Below are 19120 nucleotides of genomic sequence, written 5' to 3' on the forward strand. Positions count from 1 at the left end.
ATGAGAGACAAGCCCACACCTGCATGGGACTCTGGGAACCACACCATTTGGGAGGAATACACTGACATCGCCTTTGTTGTGGCAAACAGCTTGATTCTATTGATCACTTCTGCTGTGGGGATTGCAGCAAATCTTTTTGTTTTACTGGCAGTTCATTACCAAAAATCACTGCAAACTATGAATAATGTGCTGGTGGTGAATCTTGCAGTCATAGACATCCTGAGATGTGTAGTTGACTGCCCCATTCTCTTAACCATCGTCACAACTGTGTATCAAAGAGGATATGTGGACGAGTTGATCTGTGATACACAAGTGGCCTTTTTCTCTTTCAGCTGCTGCATCCAACTGTTGACACTGGCCTGTATAAGTGCCGAAAGGTACCAGGCCATTGCCCAACCCTCCAAAACTAATCAAAGGCGAAGACGGATTATGGTACTGATTCCTCTCACATGGGCCTTGGCTATTCTGGTGGCTATTTTGTGTGTGATATTTGTGAAGGACTCACCCGTGTATGAAAAATGCAAAGGATTATCAAGAGTAACATCCTCTTCCTATGACACATTTGGACTTTACATGTTGTTCCCACTTTGGGCAGCTTGCTTTAGTGTTATCACTGGATTCTATGCTCGCATATTTATCCTTGTGAGATCACACAATCGCAAAATATTTGACAGAGGTACTTTTCGTCTTTCAAAAACAGACAAAACAAAAGATAAGCAGAAGAAAGAAGAAACCACAGCGGTGGAAAATGGACACGGAAAATCAGAGCAAAACCAGACCCTGAGCAAAAGTGTTGCTCAGGTGGAACTAGTGACACAAGCTGAACCAAATTCATCGAAGAAAGATTCTACGGCTGCTCTACTGGCCTCAACAAAAACTCCACAATGTGCCTTCATCAGTTCAGAGAATAAAAAAGAATTAAAAAATACATTGGCGATAACTGACTTGAAAACAGAACAACATCACCCTTCTGCAATGCCGGATGCAGTGCAGACTGAGGAAAAACCTTTTAAAACAGAGCAGTCCAATCCCTGTGGCACGAACGTTAAAGCAAACCCGTCAAATGGAGATGCTGCTGCTAGTGTTCAGAGCTCAACCACAAAGCCGCAGAAGGTGTCAAGCAATTTCGATATAGAAAAGCAGTCCAAAGAGAGAGTTAAAATTGACAAAACGCCCTCTGAAATGAAAGAAACCAGCCCCCATGTTCCCTCGTCTGCACAGTTAGAAAATACAGAATCCACTCCTGTTTTAATGATTGAATTAAATCAAGCTAAGAGCAACAACGGAGGAGAAAAATTGACTGTAGATCAAGTGTCTTCTTTACCTCCCGTCATTGGTAATGTCCCTGAAACAGAAGCTACAAAACAAAACATGGAGGTGGAAGGTGCTGTTTGCATGATGCCTTCCAAAGCAAGTAAAGAGAGAGCGAAAAAAAAGAAGGAAAGTAAAATGGCGAAGCGTGCTGGCTATATTATTATAACCTTCGTCTTATTCTGGTTACCACTGATCACAACTATCCTGATGAATGCTGTTCACAGAACACAGGTAAGTATTTGTGAGACAAGGATGCAAATTTTACTGGGAATTTGTATGTAAAGTTTTTCTTTGCAGTATAACGTAGCCTTAAACTGTATTGTGTAGTAGGGCCTCTCAACTGTTTCTGGCCCCTGAACTCACCTTTAGGCTCCAAAAACATACATCATATATATATATATATATATATATATATATATATATATATATATATATATATATATATATATATATATATATATTATATCAAACTAATTTTCTGAACACTAGGTTTAAAAGCTGTGTAATAAACTGTATACTGATAGCCATTACACAAAGTCTTCTCTAATGTTCTTTTTCATTTTCTATGATTTTTTTCAGATAACAATCATTCGGGACATGCAGATTCTGTCCGTCTCTATCGCCTGCATCACATCACTAAGTGACCCAATAATATATGCTGCAGTGAACCCTCAGTTTCGAACAGAGTTTTATAGGCTTAAAAAAAGGTTTTTGTCCATATTTAATAAAGAATTATAATATTTCTACTTCTACCTCCTTCTGAGTGGCACTAGACCAAATTACCATATTCAATATTCACTATGTAACTGAATATTAAAATCGTTAACATTTTTCTAGTCATTGTTAAAATATTAACTATAAGAAACCCCAGATGTCAAAGTGTGAATTTTGATTTGGGTATAGGAGGTATATTATGTTATATGCCGCTGTGTTATCTTAGATTTTATGCAGTCTGACTTTGCAGCAGTTACTTAACACTGCAGAGCAGAGGTGTTGCATGCTGCGAGAAACAGCCTGGGCCGACGCAATCAGCTCAGCAGGGGGGCGCTGCCAGCATTCGTTGTCAAACAATCACTGAGGCCTGCCTGTCTGTCTCCAGAGACCCTGTAGGCAGGACCCACCACTGGGCCAGTCAAGTCCTCACGTGTCCTGGCAGCACCTAATTATTATCCCATCCTCTCATTGGTGATGATTTTTGAGTAATCAGGCAAAACGTTATGAGATCTACCTTATTGTGCTCTCATAAGAAACAAAAGACATTGGTCATTTAATGGATGTTTCAGTAGAGCTACAGTATTTATTCTAACCACTGCACCAAATGCACAATGTGTGATCATTTGTCCTTTTTCCTTACCTCTTATATATGTACTCCATGACAAGGTTTGCATTTCATTAAAAGCAAAGCTTTGCAGAATTTACATCATAATATACCAGTCTCTTTGTGTTTCCTTCCATCAATCTCATTTTTACTGACAAACCTCCAACAAGAAGACATACTTTTAATAAAACAGAATTCTGCAATGACAGCATGCAAATCCTTAATTCAACCAGTTAACAGACAGAAATAGTATGCCAACAACTGTCAACTAAATCTAGAAATAAGAGGAGCCAACTTCAAATGCAGTTGATAAAGTTCTAAATGAGATATTTACAATATGAAAAATGTACAAAATGGCCCTTTAACACAGTGAAATCTACCAAGTCTCACTTATTATAATGAATATTATAATTTAAGAGCAGTGCAATGGAATTGATGTTCAACACTCTTTCATATGGTTTTCCAGGTCAGTCTGTGTCTACATCAGGGTTAGTATTAGTTAAGTGTTGTGGAGAACAGTCACTTAGATTTCTACTTTGTGACCTAATTAATATGTACCCTGCATATTTCTCAATGTCCATTGTTAATTAATGACAGTGGCTTTCACATAGATCCATACCAGGTTGTCAAATATGTAAGTTAACAAAGATTTTGTCATTTTGACGTTCACTTGCACATTTCAGAAACATGTGGATGCGTTGTATTTTTTACTCATCAAGCTATGAAATCAACCAGTTAATGAGTCAGTTAATGAATATTCACAACAGTTATCCATTCCAGTGGATGCATGTTTTCTGAATTTACAACAATGAGGGGACTATTAGAAACAGGGTAGTTGAAGGGTTTCAAAACAATGTATTTAACTGGGTGGTGAGTGATTCTAATATGTAAGTAGATGATTTAATATTCACAAAGATGGTCCTCAGTTAATGAATACGTGTGCTTTGTCATCAGAGGCTATCAAGAATGACCTTTTAACATCTGCCTTTCCTCCTAAGTATCAGAAGACAACAAATAAAACTACATTACATGTTCAAAAATAAATTTTTCTCAGTATTTTTAGGCAACAACGATAACCACGCAATACCAACACTTCCTTGCTCTGCTGTGCTTAATGGCGCAAGATGTGCTGGTTTGCTTTAATTTCCAAGGCAGCCGTCCACATCATTTTAATACCATGCAGAGTGTGACATCAGATGAGATCACTACTTCAAAAACCCAGATTTTATATTTATAATCCCTCTAAATTATGGCAGGTTGATGCTAGGTGGTCCCTCTCCTCAGCATCTGGTGCTTCTTGAGACCAGTTAGCTGATCAGATAAGCATGACATCTACAAGGCAGATACTCGGACAATGTTGCTCTGAGAGTATGCGGCGGTGGTGATGGAGCCGTGTCCGTCCGATGAGGTCACCACAGGTGCAGATAGGCTGACCATGGAAGGAGTGATGTAAGGTTTGTCACATTTCAAGGGCACAGTCTCATCAAGTTTGGCATTCAGGCTGGAGCGGCTGTAAAAGAAACACAGGATGAAAGAGGGTGAGAGGCTTGACCTTGTGAATGTATTACACAAGACTTTATTTCACAGAGTCCTTTGTTCTTATACTGTACAGTATAAAAGCCACGATACAGAAAGATTCACGTTCTTTGTACAGAGTAAAAATATAAAGGAGCTTTGCCTTATGTTGCTCATCAGTTTTCAGTGTGAACCTCCTCAGCTTTTGTCAGTCTAAAGAGAATACTGTATAGGAGGACTGTGCATATAAAGGTTGAGACTAAAGACTATATACGTATATATATATATATATATCAAATACAACAAAAGAATCCTCACCTTTCTGAAATCTTTCACACTATGATAAATGGGTGTTAGTTCACCTAATTTATGAAGTAACAAGTTTTCTCACTTACCGCTCGTGGTATCAAGAAATAATAGTTTTGGTTTTACGGCACATGCCTGTTCTGAGATATCCATCTCTGAGAAATATGCTGTGCCCCAATATAATAGAGGTGAACCGAATTTTATTTGAACTGCTTACAACATAAAAAAAAATACATTCAACAGCAACACCAGATACAGTGACCTAATTGCAGTGGATTATCCACAGAACAAGCTGTTTTCACAGAGAGAAAGGACTATTTATTTGGTAGAAAGTTGTTCCACTGAAAACTGCAATGTCTGTGGATTAACAGTGATGGGACATGTTGTTGTTGTTTCTATTTTTCTTTGATAAACAAACACAATTCAGTTCACTTTTAATGTCTTGGAAGCAGAAATCCCAGAGACAACCATTAATCAATAAAACCAAAAATATACCAATAGAGGTAGAGGTATAAGTAAAATAAATAAATAATTTGGCTGAACTTGACTATCACATGCAATGTGAAAGTACCTCACTTATGAAACCCAACATGTCAAAAAGTCACACTTGCTTTGAACTTGAATGTATTCGCTGTCCAATCAAAACCATGTATCTCCAAAATGTAAACATTTCATTAAATAAGAAAACAGCCTTGTTTAAAGGTTCATGACAAAGCATTTTCATCATCATTCAATCTAAGAACTAAGAGAAATGTCAGAATCCACAAAAAAAACTTCTGTTTACCTGAAACCCTAAAAACTAAATATGGAGATACTTTTCATTGGATAGCAACAATATGTTGTTTTTTACTTCCTTGTAATATATACTTATATATCTATATAAATGAATCCATGATTTAATTTCCCAGCGTGGATTCAATAAAGTGTATCTTGTCTTATAATACAGGATCAGCTATGTGCATGCATATGTGTGTATTTGGTGTTTGTGAGTCGAGAGAGACAGATATGTAGAGACAGACAAAAGAGCTAGACTGAGATACTACCTGTTGGCCACAGGCCTCTCTCTTATCTGTATGGTGCTGAGCTCCTGGTTGTTTGTGCTGGGCAGGCTGAAGCTGCTCTTCTTCCTGTGGCGCCGAGAGCAGCACGAGCTGAGGCCGTGTGGAGACGAGGACAGCGAGGATGCACGAGACCCCGACTTGTTCATCACAGAGATCTCCATGCAGTTAGCCTGAAACGTCTGCTCGTCCACAAACTCGTGGTTCTGCAGAGGAAGACGGTGGAACATTTGGATTCAATGTTGCTCATGAATCACTCTATTACATCAATGATTGGCTCTGCTAAATAATGACTAAAGATGTTTCACAGTAAAGACTAAACAGACTGAACAGAATCCACAGCAAAATTGTTTAATAATTGGAAAATGAATCATCAAGAGAATAGAAATATATTGGCCCAGATGTTCTTATTAAGTGCCATCTGTGAAAACATTCACAACTGTTATCCCTGTGACAAATGAGAATGACTTGAAGGTCAGGCTTCAAGTGTGTTTCAGGCTCAGCCAGCAGGTGGCAGAGTGACACTACGCAGAATCCGATGCATCGTGACTCCTTTCTTATACCTCCCCTCTGTCACTCCTGCCATCTATAAGGCACACCATGAGAGACCTAATATATTTTCCCAGACAACCAGCAAGCCTTTCACTGGGGGGAGGATCATCTATAAGGAGGGATAATGATTTACTGCCTGTCCATGTCTCTGTGCAGGGTTTGGAGTGTAGAACTCATGTCACAGCCAAGCATTAAAGAGGCTCTTACTGTATCTCTAAATTATAGATAGTGTTAAAATGAAGTATGCTGCTTTGTTTGGAAGGAATAATGTTAATGGCTGGCTGAGTTATGTTATGTTTAGCATGTAATGCTGGCGAGGGGACTCAACATTTCCCAGCCCCATTTACAGCTATTTTTAACTCGTGTTGCATATAGAATAGATTGTACAGTACAGTATAGTTTGTGAATGGATGAAAAAACTCACTTTGTTTCAATTTGCAACACACTGTAACACACTGTCACTACTGATGATACAGCACAGACATAAGTGATGCAATTTAACATAAAATAAACAATTTTTCACAGTGAGCTATTTCAAACTGTCTAAACTCTGTTACCAAGATAATGAGAATGAAAGATGCCAAAGTGAGTGGCAAAGTGAGATTTTAAGTTTTAGAAATAAAATAGATTTTACCGTGGTTTTCTCCAGGCAGTGCAGTAGGTGATTATGTTGGCTCTCAAAGGGAGGGCTGGGGGCCTTCGCCACCAGGGCTCGTCCTGCCTCCTTGGAGGCCTTCGAACACAAAGTAAAAAAAAAAAAAAACAACAGTATAGATGAACAGGTTTGGATTTTACATAGAAACATAGTCTCAGGCAACAGTTAGCTCTGTGATGTAGTGGAGAGTACGCAAAGCATTGAGGGTTGAAATGCTGATCTGTAGCACGGCAGCCAATCTACTGACAACCTAGTGAGATGGGGATGTTTTAGAGATGCATAGAGACAGTGGCTGACTACAACACGTTTGACTGCTGGTTTTACCATTATTTCGCTGATTTGGTGAGAATAACCAAAAAAGTCAAATTAGAGCTCATTTCAGTGCAACAGCAGTGGCACACTTAGACACAGATCGAACAGATTGCACCAAACACATCACAGATTCTGGACCACAACAACACTACACACTTTGATGGAGCTCTGCACAGCTCTGGGATGGAAGGTATGTTATGTTAGTTACAACCTTGATGCTCTAGAAATAACACACAGAACACACAGCAGATCAAAAACAGAGTTTAGAGGAGATGCGGGCCGAGCAGACAGCCACCATAGGCAACCTACTGTCCAGTAAGCCTTTGGTTCCCTCCTTCCCCTCCAAACCCTGTTGGACAGACATGCAGAGCTTGGTCATGAGTTAGTGTGACTGTAATGGCTGTGCTCCGCCAGAAGGCAAGTGTGCCTGCCTGGCCCTCCTGCTGTTTGGATAGAAAGAGAGGGTTGAGGAAGCATGTCAATGCTGCAGCTAAGAGGTGTGATGTAAGAGAGAGGACAAATACACTGAAGCACTGGAATGACAGCAGTCCCTGTGTTACAGCATGAACAGCCCCCCCCCCTCCCCAGTGTGTGGTGGCATGGCCCCCGAGCAGAGCGGCATGCAAGCGTCAGCATGGCCCCGGTCAGTCAGCCCCCAAGCCGGTGCTTGGTCCCGTTACCTCCTCCAGTGAGTTGATCAGGAGCCCATTTTGTTTGTAGCGCATATAGACATTAGTGCCTCGAATCTTCGCAGCGCGGATTTTACCAAGCCGAGCTTTCTGTTTGAAAAAACAGACCTCTGTTTTAGCCTCTGACGGTTTGTCTGTCACACTAATTCACTCTGTCCCCCTCTGGCAGCCACAGTATTTAGTAGGGAGAGGCCATGCTTAACTCTGTGATTAGGAATTTTTGCCTTAGCAAACACTTTTAGAAAGAAATGCACATATTGCTATTGAAAAGCTGCTGACACTATACTCTGAAGATCATTTGTTCAGTCATTGTCATTCCCTCTCTTATTTCCTTCTCCCACTGAAATACATTCAAGGAAGCTGAGCCCACCCAATACACAGAAACACAATAAAAAAATTAATATTCTGGAAGATAGTGTTTGCCTTGTCATTCTGTTACGTGCGGATAAGACAGGGGCAGAGGAAAGAGGCAGACAGAAGCAAAATAAAGAGAGATAGAGAGAAAAGGGAAGAGAGAGGCCGTGGGAGGGGGAGAGTAAGTACCCTCTGGGCTCGTCGTTTCTCTGCCCGCTGGCTTTGGTGGTAGATACGGCTGAAGTTTGACACTATGACAGGGACAGGCAAGGCGATGACCAGCACCCCACTCAGAGAGCATATGGACCCAAACACCTTCCCCACGATTGTTTTTGGCACCATGTCACCATACCTGAAATACATAAAACAGACAACAGTGAGCACACTGAGTAGAAAAACAAGAAGAAAAAAAATATTCCTTTGAAAGAATCCGCCCTGGAGGCTTGTTTCATCATGTTAAGTTGTTGTCTGTTTAATGTTATTTTTAATAGTCTTGAAATAGTTGAAGTGACCTTGGATTATTTCACAACTTAAAATACAAAGTCACACATTTGAAGTGGGTGAGGAATAAATAGGACTTTTCTGAAGTCTCTTCTTCCTGGCCTACTTTCTACATGCCATCGTGATGTTCCTCTTTTAAAACCCTGTTTCATATATAATTACACACCTGCTGGCACCGACTAATGCTTTCACATCATGACCAAATGCGCAACATATCCCCTGTGACCTCTGTAAGCAAAACAGCTTGAGAAAGATACAGGGACTAGTATCACATAAAGTAAAAAAAAAAGGGGAAGGGAACAGTGTGATGCCGAACCTTGGAGAAAAGGTTTTTAAATGTGTGGGCCTCAGTAACAGGCACTCGTGTGATTTGTTCTTCTTCCCACATCAAAATGGACCTTGAATAGTGAATGCAGATATGCAGTGAAACCATCAAAACAATTAATGTTCGAGATAAAGCGAAAAGCAGCTCTTTGGAAATTGTGCACAAGCACAAGCATGACATTTTTCAGCATTATACAAATGTTGAACAGGCTACATCAGCATGAGCAGATTAATGGTTGTACATATGTCAGATGGGACTGAATCATCCCCATTAAAGAGATTAATGTGCCTGTCTTCTATCAGGCAGTCAGACCTGTCTGCGTTCAAGGTAAAGCTAAAATCAAACTGTCTTCATGATCTTACTTTCTTTACATTTGCCGACACGTCCAGTACCACTTTCTAGTGGTGGAAATTACAAAACCCCTGCTTTGAATTGTTTTTGTTTACTCGTTATTTCAAAGATTCTTAGCGACTAACTATACTGTAGTTCGCTTACTTTATCTTCACTAAGAACTTGTAATACCGCTAAAATGCACTTCAGTGCATACAACAGTATATGAACCAATCCCTGTTCGTAGTGACACAACGTTCAGCACTGATTCTGTTCAGTAGTAATATTCGTTGTATGTTGCTGGTTAAAACTTATACGTTCAGTTCAGTACAAAACTATATACAGACACTGTTAGGGTAAGGTTAATGGCGAAGCAGCCAACTACGTGAGACAATGTTATCGTACTGTGATTGTTTCTGTGACTTTGTGGTCTTTAAATATACTAAAAGCTACTGATTTGTTTGTGCCAATGGTGATTCAGTAAAGCTGATTAAATTTAAGTTGGTTTTGAATTTCAGTGTTTAAGTTCGTACATGTACTAAACACCTCTACCACTTACCAGCCAATACCAGCAAAACTAACAAACATAACATTGATAACACTTAGCTGCATTTAGACAATCTGTTGCCACATAGAAAGGTGATTATCATTCAACATCACAAAATAATTAGAAAACAAACCCTGACTTCTCCAAGGCACAAAAAAGCAAATTATACCCACAAATCATTTGAACATAACCTGCATGCTCATGAATAGCCCTCTGCAGACACTGTAGGCCACAGGCAGCACTGGGACTTTAGAAAGTAAGTAAATAAATGATTTAGAGCGTGTATGTTTTCCTTGTCTTCTAAACCTCCCTCTATGTGCTGCTGAGAACCTGCAATCCATATGAATCCATAGGATTGCAGGTGGGTGAGATGAATGATCGAGACCCTAATGCGCAAATGACCTGAGAAGACCATTACCTCCTGAGAGTAAGATGAATGCAGGTAGGAAAGGACATCAGCATTGCTCAGTTGCTGTGACAGCCGCGTGTCTCTCAAGTGAGGCAGGGTAATGTGAATGTATCGCTACACGGGAGGTTGACTTTTTCATAAATGAAGTTGTCTAATGCCCACGGCCGTCTGCTTGAGTCATTAGCCTCAGGTTTCCATCACGTTGGGCCCAACAGCCTGGGCTTTTACAGAGCTTGGGTGGAAAGATGTAAAAGTGGACATTTTAATATCATGCTTGATGGGACTTCATGTACAACAGTTTGCTTTCGAGTTGAGTAATCTTACACAGATGTCATTTGTTTTACAGTTCATTACAGGTCAAGTCATTTTCCTATGTAATTACCGACGAAGCCTGACAGCAGGTGTCCATTATAGATTCCGGATGTACTGTTGAAAACTTATTAAGAGATCCACATAAAAAATGCAGCAAAGCTTTCTCTCACATAAAGGTGACCGCTCACATGTGTGTTTTTTTCTAATGGGAGGAGAGGCAAGATGCTGCTGGATGTAAAAATATGTCTGAACAGTCATCTGTGGAATGCAGTACATTGTGGTCCTTTCTTTTGAAAGCAAAGCAGTGAGCAGGTGAAAAAAGAAAGGAGCAAGCACACTCTGGAGAGAAACCCTAACAGTGATGGATTGCTCATATGGGGGAAGCTGAGATGCACAAAGCTCTGCCTCCTGGATGACGGCAAAGGCAGGAATTAGCAGCAACGAGAGATTAAAGTAATGTTGCTGCTTTGTTCTTGTTGTCTCTGACTACCAGGTACCCACGTTTGCTACCCTGAGCTGACATGGGTGAGACACAAAGATGGATGGCCAGATCCTTATCCACCCTGCAGAGGAGGAAGAGGAGTGTCGGAATGACTGAGTATCAATTCCCCAGTTCCACCCACCTGAAACCATACTGCGCTCGCACTCGCACCGATCTTAAAAACAGCGCATTCTGTACAATTGTCCTACAGTGAGATGACAGCATTGCAGATGAAGCCCGGCGCAGTGAGAGAGAGACGGAAACTGGGGTTTCGCCTCAGACGGTGTGGGAGAAATGTCAGACTTAAAGGAATATTTGAATTCCAGAAGCGGGGGATGAATTTCCCCGCCCCGGCTCAGATAATAGACCAATCAAACATTCATGAGTCCCTGTATCAACCTGCGTGGCAGAGTTTGTGCGATTGACCTTAAAAACGGTGTGGTATTCCATCAGGGGGTGCTCTGAGACAGATTTCTGTACATGACCTCACCGCCTCACAGCGAGTGGCGACACCAAAAGACATGGACACGCCTGGACACACAGGAACAAACACACATACATGCACGGACGCACACATGTGTAGTCACAAGTAGTCACAAGAACATACGCTTGTGTGTGTGTGTGTGTGTGTGTGTGTGTGTGTGTGTGTGTGTGTGTGTGTGTGTGTGTGTGTGTGTGTGTGTGTGTGTGTGTGTGTGTGTGTGTGCGTGCGTGAGTAAAGAGGCCTTTAATTTGACATCTAGTTAAACCAATCCCCCTTCCTAAACAAGCAATCTTGTTCCTTGATTGTATTCCAGAACCCTGTGTCTGAAATCTGACTGCCATCTGGTTAGTGGGAAGCGAGCGAAGAAGAAGAAAAAAAAAAGAAATCTGGATGACTTTACAGACACGTCATTTGTTTATTTCTCTTCTCAGAGACAGGGCAGGTTTTCTTTTTTCTTGAATCAAACAAAATGAAATGAAATATTTCCAGGAGCCTAAATTGTAAAATCTGACCTCATCTGATCATTTGCACTGTTGCGTCTGCTGCAAAGAAATAAACCAACCTATCAAAGAGTTTGGGGGTTGGCAGGAGAAAGGCAACACTTACATAAAAAACCCTCTTAAGTGAGGAGAGCACAGGCTTAAGTTTCTGATGTAATCATCGAGGTCTAAACTTTGTCCTTCTGTCCCACCAACCACACCCCAGTTGAGATGAACGCCAACAGCTTAGCAGGGCTGACAATTAGGATCTAAGAAGGATTGTGGCAGATCTTTCAGCTGAGAGGGCTTTGTCACCAGCATTAAAATCCAATCATCCACTGGCACCTCTGTCATGTTACTTCTAGCTTCCACTTCCTGGGTTTTACCGTGAAATTAACTTGCCTCTTGCAGAAGTCACTGTAGTAACATGCAATAATAAAAGCAAAGGGAAGGAATGGCCTTGTGACATTTGATTCCACTGATGTGAGCGATGATGGTCAAAGTGTTCAAATTAAGAAAAACCCTGTGATAAAGATACTGGAGCTGCTGAACTGTGTAGTGATGTTCTATTAAATCCGTCATGGTAAAGACATTGAATCTCATCAAACTGCACTTTGATCTACTCCACTTTGATATTTCAATGAGAAGCAAAGGAATGAAATTAATTTGATTAATACATTAAGCATTTTGATTCGTCAGCTGATTAGAATCAAGATGAATCAAGCACACTGTACTATCTCATGCATCATCTATATAAGTTGTTTCATGCCAATAATTGCTCAGGGGCCTGTCATCAGATAATCTGAATCTCAAATTAATTTTAATCTCACTTTCTTCCATGAGACTGATTTGAATTAACACCTCACTCTGCGTTTGTTTCTTATTATCTGGAAGCGAGGGAAATCGCCGTGAGGCACATTAACCGGACTCGCTGGCATCTGTTGTGCGTGTTGTGTCACAGTGGCCTCACTGACTTACATCTCTTTGAGATGCTAAAACGAGACATTCATTTGAAAAAACAACTTTATTGTGGAAAACAATTTCAAGGTCAACCACTTTTAGTCTGACACGGCTTTAGCATTTGTCAGACTAAACATGTCATCAGCATGTCTTTGATAATTCGGTGAAGGCATGATTTCCTGTTTGACCTTTACCAACCATCCAATCGTACACAAGCTCCCTATCAGCGCTTCCTGAGGTAATTCACTCGCTCAGTTTCATAGCTCAGTGGTTTCTACAGCACAGACAAGCCTTTCAAACCTGTGAGACCAAAACCTGTCAATTGTCCTGAAACTCTGATACTGTCACTGACTGCACCAATCAAAAGTTGATAATGACAAAGAGAGGCATTGAAAGAGTGCAGGGACAACGGGAGAGTGGCAAGGTCAGGAAGTATTGGATATCCTTCAAATTGGTGAGATGTCCTGCTGACGTGATGCAAAATGTGAAGCCACAGCAGAGGATCAAAGAGTGTCAGAGTGGACACAACATTAAAATGTTATCTGAGGACCTGACATAGAAGTGATGGATCCCTACACTGACCAACCGAGAAAGGCTCCATTTCTTTACGAGTCATGACAAGGAGCAAATGGAGCAATGCTCCAAGGCAAGACGGTTCTCTGTTCCTTCTCCACAAGGCTGAAAGAGCACAATATTCATCCTTGCTGACAGTTAAATAATAGATGTACCAAAAAAAAAAAATGTAATTTTCCTCCTGAATTCCATCATGCTCATACAACTATGAACTAAGAATAAGAAAAAAAACAGATTACTCTGCCTGTATGTCAGCATGAGGCATACTAACATGAGTGACAAGAAGATATCAATTTTCTGGGGTGTATTTGTGAAGACCGCAAGATTTATGGAGTATTGAGGAGAGGTCTTGAGGGTTGTGTCATATTAAGAACTCTCATAAAAAATTGAGTGTGTAAAAACAAGAAAGGAAAGGCTATATGATCGTTCTTTTCTGTGCCAATAGGCATCATGAATCTGACCACAGAGTTAGAAAAGAGAAATGCTGCATTTACAGATAAACAAGGGTAAGTAAAGGAAAACTTTCTCTGGTGTACCATAAATCTATATTATTGATGAAGCAAATGCAAATCTGTTTTGTGTTTTTGGTCAGCATGTTGAAATATTAAGCACATTCTGTATTTATCTATCTCCACCATAAACAGACTGTAAAATAAAATTGTGTAATGACAGAGAGACTGGCAGCATCACTGGTGGGTATCACCCTGCAGGAATTTTTCAATGCAGTGCCACGGCTACAGTATGTACCACTGCAATACAATCCTTGGGGGAGATACACCACAAGGTTTCAAGAATCAGAAGCACAATAAATGAACATGATCTCCAACATGATCCCTAAACACCGCGTATCATTCCTGATGTTCTGCACTGCATCTCTGGCTGAAGCCCGGGAGCGCAGCATCCAAAACGCTGCCTCTCTTGGGTTTGGACACCAAAGACTGATGGGATTAAGAGTGTGTGGGCTGATAGGACTCTGCTCTGATGCTATCCCTCAGATATACTGTACATCATTATAGAGGGGGGAATCCCACAGGCGCTGGGATTAGCCTGCTAGATTTTCACTGCAGGTGATAAGGGAATGAAGGAGAGGCTGGCAGAACTACACAACATAATGGGGAGATGGGAAAGCAGAGATAGGAGGAAGCCGGAGGACAGCACTGCCTGGTGTAATACGTGTGGTAGGAAAAACAGAGCACTCAAGTATGAGCAACTGCGAACAATAGCTACAGGGAAGGACAACTTTTAGATAGGTGAACATCACAAAAATGCACAGACTACAGTGCTCTGACTGGATGTTGAAATGCAGAAAAATGAAGTGCAGAGCAGAAGTAAGAGATTTATTTGTTATGCTCACCCCAGTCCAGCTGAGAATCAGTCTCTGCAGATTTGTGATCACAGGTGATGGGTAGAGCTGAAGGTTAGCATGTGAAGTTCAAGGAAACAGCTCTAGCATGCACGGCTACATGCCAGTTGGTGTTAATGCATTGTAAATGAAGACTTTGTGATGCAGCAGTGTCAATGTGGCTTTGATCTTCCAGCTGGAGGTTCACCATGGAGTCTCAGGAACTACACAGAACCAATAAAGGCCAGTTAAATTCCTCTTTTTTTTTTTGCACACACAGATAAACCCTATAGAATAATCCCCCACGTATAGCTTTGGCAAAGGCACCTCATCTCTCTCTCGCTCACATATCAAACATGTATTCCCTCAGCCCTCCAAATCCCAGCTTAACCCTCACCCCGCGAAACCAGGCGGCTAGTTATCACCGCAGCTTTGACATTAGCATGCACGCCCTCTCTCATTTGGGAGATCTTCTTAAGAGTCAGGGATGATAAAAAGCTTTCCTCTCTAGCGCTCTTCCATTCTTGACTTTGACTCACCCTTCCTCTGCCTGGACCTGTCTGCCTCTAACTATGAGATGGAGATGAAACGCTTCATTCTCTTTCTTTTTCTCCTCCTTTTCTATTATCTTGCAGTGCTAGCACAGCCCTGCTTGACATTTTTCTTTTCTTCTGCTCTTCTCTAGTCTCTCAGTCTACTGTACACCTGCTGACACTTGAGAAACAACTGCTGTCCTATGCAAAAAACCAGCCCTATTCCACTGCTATTTTGTGCCAAGTCACATTTACTTCAGCTCTTCATCGTCATGATTACAACCAATTCCTTGTGGCAATTTCTTTTAATTACAAGATAAATGGCTGTTCTGTATGAATATAAGTTTTTTACAAGGGTTAAGTATCCACATGGACCCATCAAATACTGTACTATGCTATCCTGCACACAGCATATGTGAGAGTAATCGTTTGTGTGCGTCAGGGGGAGGTCGGGATGATGTAAGTCTTCGATCAGTCAGGACATGATGAAACTAGGTAAACTGAGTCAAGCATTGCTCACAGTCTAATTTGTCATTCCATGTTTAGATTTCTGCTATCCTCCTTACATTAGTTTAGAAAGCCAGGGGCTAAAAATATATTCCCATAACGTCAGTATAATACTTTGATAATGCATTTACACTGCTTCATGGCTGAATGGGGAGGGCAAAGGAACATGAAAGAGGGGCTGAAAGCACGAATGGATTGGAGCTATGGATTATGAGAGAACGTGATAATAAAATGAAATCATCAGACACTCAAGCGATTATGCTAATGAACTCATTCCGTATTCATCATAGATTAATCGGCACGCGGGTGAGAGAGTGGTGGCATTATCTTGAACACAGAAAGCTTTGATCAAGCAGGCGGCGAGTTACCTCACATGAGGTGGGATTAAAGGTGAAATCACTGACATTTATAGATGACCAATAAGAAAAACATCTGTGTTAATAGCAGCATTAGTTATGTATGACACCTCTCCTGAGTGAGAACATTGTGTCGTCTGTGAAAGAAGCTTACGCAAGTTACGCTATGGATAAATAAAACTATAACAGTGTAAATAAAAGTATAAATAAAATTTAAAAAAATGTAACCCTTGTCTTATGCCGTCCACCATGCACTTGTTGTTTTGCTGGTTTATGAAGCATATGGTTTAAATGATCACCCAATTCTGTGCAATATCTTCTAGCCAACTTCATTCCAACTTGTCACCACTAGTTTTACTCTTATTATTTGGAATTCATGGTCAATAAACCTCATTTATATGGAATTGTACCTAATTTTGGCACACTGCAGTAATATGTTAGGATTTGATGTGGGGATTTGATTATAGCTTTGTTTGCTGAGTCAGAGCTACTGATTGACAGCGAGGAGTGAAGTCATCACCATGTTGCTAGTTGTGAACACAATTCTAACTTTGGGATGTTCTTACTTTTCATTCTTAAAGAGGCACCTTGGCTATTTTACAAGATCAGTTTACTCGTCACAACATGCTTCCACTCCGCCAACAAAGCAGTTGATAAATGCTATTATTATTTGTCTAAAGTCTATGGCTTTAAAGGGAGATTTCTAAAGTCATCTTGAGGAACTAAAAGTCAAGATATCACACCTAGGACTGCAACTCATAAAATAGTTCATTTTTTTGTCAATTATTTTGGCCATAATTTTCTCAAATATTTAATTCATCATTTGGTCCAAAAAAGGTAAAAAAAAAAAAAAAAAAAAACTTCATCACAGTTTCCTAAGGTCCAATGTGACTTGTTCAAATCTCAAAAATATTGAGTTTACCATAATGTTGTTTCTGTTTTGTATTGTGCAATGTTCCTCCTCACCAAGGACCAAACTGGCCTCCTACTGGCGCATGCTGTACATAAGGATCAATGCAAATGATCAACTAGTATTGACCACATGAGATTTCACAGTGACCCCTGTGACCTTTTGTTGTGTGTTCAGGTGATGGAGGAGAGGAAAAATGTGAAAGTTCTTGCGGATTAGTGCCTCTGCATTGGAAAGGAGAACTGGTCCAGGAGCCTCATTACACTGACAGCAGATTAGTGCTCCGCAGTGCCAGAGCAGACGGTGCAAGATTAACTTTGATGTGCGATTCCACACAGAGCAGCCGCTGGATATCAGCTCCCTCCACCAAATGGCCTCTTAACTCTGAGTTTGCGGCATGTGCATTCAGCAACAGTATCTAAAAATCTGCTTTTTTAACGGCTACAGAACAGAGTCACTGGATTCTGGACTCAGTGAATTTGTGCTCTTGGTAATATAACACCTACCGTAAAGAAACATTTACATGGTGTTTAATTCAAATGTGCCAGTTTTAGCATTTAGAGCTGTATTTACTGATTATTTTCAGTACCGATTCATCTATTGAGTGCCAATTTTAATTAAAAGGGCACCCCACCAACTTTACACATGAAGATTAGTTTCCTCATGATGAGGAGTCCTCACAAAAACACCATACGGTATGATGTCTTCTGTGGCTCTGGAGGAGCTTTCTCAAGACTAAGAAAATAACCCCTGATGCTGTCATAGGGTCATCAGGGTTATCTGTGCATGGAGTCTTTAAATTGAAACCACACATCCTGAGTTACAAACTAGAAGTGTGGAGTCTCAAAGAAGTGGGCATTCACCAGTCAGGGAAGGTTTTTGTTTTTTGTCTCTCACTTACCAATACTTGTATGGAAATGCCACAATAAATCGCGGAAGTACCCCTTCAATCTGTTAATTGTTTTAACTATTACATGTAAATGTCATAATTGAAAATGCCCATCACCAGACCTGAAGTCTGATGTCTTGACCAACATCAAAACTAAAAGGTTATTTAATTGCGAATTATAGAAGACAAAGAAAAGCACCACTTTCTCTCATTTGAGAAGATGGAACCTGTGAATGCTTTGATATCAAAACTACTGAGCTTGCGTGCCAACAGATTCATCTCTCAGACAACTGAGCAAACTCCATCCACTGATGAAGAAAAAAGCTAAAGTAGTAAGTGGACATCATATGGAATTGTTTAGTCAAACTACTATTCCCAAAGTCAAGAATTAACTTTCATGATTGCTTGACTATCATTCTGCAATCTCTGGGCAGGTCAATGTTACTATAAAAGCTTAAAAAAGCAAACAAAGTAATGCCCAGCAGACAAATATATAGGATAATACATGTTGAGGGGAAAGGATCGATTTTACTCATGCTCAACACCAGAAAACTTCTAGATTCTGTTTAAGTTGCAACTTTAAATTGTCTACATCAGCTTTTTACACCAAACAGCTGCAGCCCCTCATCTTCGTGTTTGCTTCCTGTAAATGCAAAACTACACTCTCATGCAGGTATACAGTAATGCATCACATGGGATACAGTACAGAAAGTAGATACAGAACTCAACACAGAAATGGCCTCAGATTATTTGTCATACCAGTGAAATAAAAATTTTAAATTCCTCAGTCCTGTCTTTGAAACAAACATCAAGGTATAAATTCCAGCCGTTTAAAAAAAAAAACAGCTGCAAGTTCAAAGGAACACTTCAAAATCTCACAGTGAAGCTGAGGGGAATGGCAGAGGTTGGGATGAGACAGAAAGAGTAGTGAAGCGTAAAAATGTACTGAGCGCTCTCTCAGAGAGTGTGGACAGCAGCCAGGCTGGTGACAGCAGCGAGCCCAGATAACAACGAGTACTAGGAACCAACGAGAATCTGTGGGGAAGTATTGGGAAGAGCAGCATCTCTGCTAACAGCTGCTGACTGGCCCCTAGGGCAGAGTAGAGCTG

At 40.6% G+C, this 19120-nt stretch overlaps 2 protein-coding genes across 4 annotated transcripts in view; one reads left to right on the forward strand and one right to left on the reverse strand.

Annotated features, from left to right (window-relative positions):
* LOC120563797 (octopamine receptor 2-like) lies at positions 1–3602 on the forward strand. The gene is made up of 3 exons (XM_039808205.1): positions 1–1568; positions 1839–2021; positions 3587–3602. Exons 1-3 carry the CDS (start codon positions 1–3, stop codon positions 3600–3602), a joined length of 1767 nt encoding a protein of 588 aa, XP_039664139.1.
* kcnd2 (potassium voltage-gated channel, Shal-related subfamily, member 2) overlaps positions 2586–19120 on the reverse strand; it is a 35049-nt gene continuing 18514 nt past the window's right edge. For 2 of the 3 annotated variants that reach the window (XM_039808569.1, XM_039808568.1), the window contains exons 3-7: positions 8263–8425; positions 7711–7809; positions 6698–6796; positions 5497–5717; positions 2586–4142 (exon numbers count right to left, since the gene is read on the reverse strand). In XM_039808569.1, the coding sequence (XP_039664503.1) occupies positions 3965–4142; positions 5497–5717; positions 6698–6796; positions 7711–7809; positions 8263–8425 (760 nt within the window). In that variant the 3' untranslated portion in view covers positions 2586–3964. The remainder of the gene's footprint in view (positions 4143–5496; positions 5718–6697; positions 6797–7710; positions 7810–8262; positions 8426–19120) is intronic. The other variant, XM_039808570.1, reaches the window with a different exon arrangement.

The sequence above is a fragment of the Perca fluviatilis genome, chromosome 8, assembly GCF_010015445.1.
Source record: "Perca fluviatilis chromosome 8, GENO_Pfluv_1.0, whole genome shotgun sequence".
NCBI lineage: Eukaryota > Metazoa > Chordata > Actinopteri > Perciformes > Percidae > Perca > Perca fluviatilis.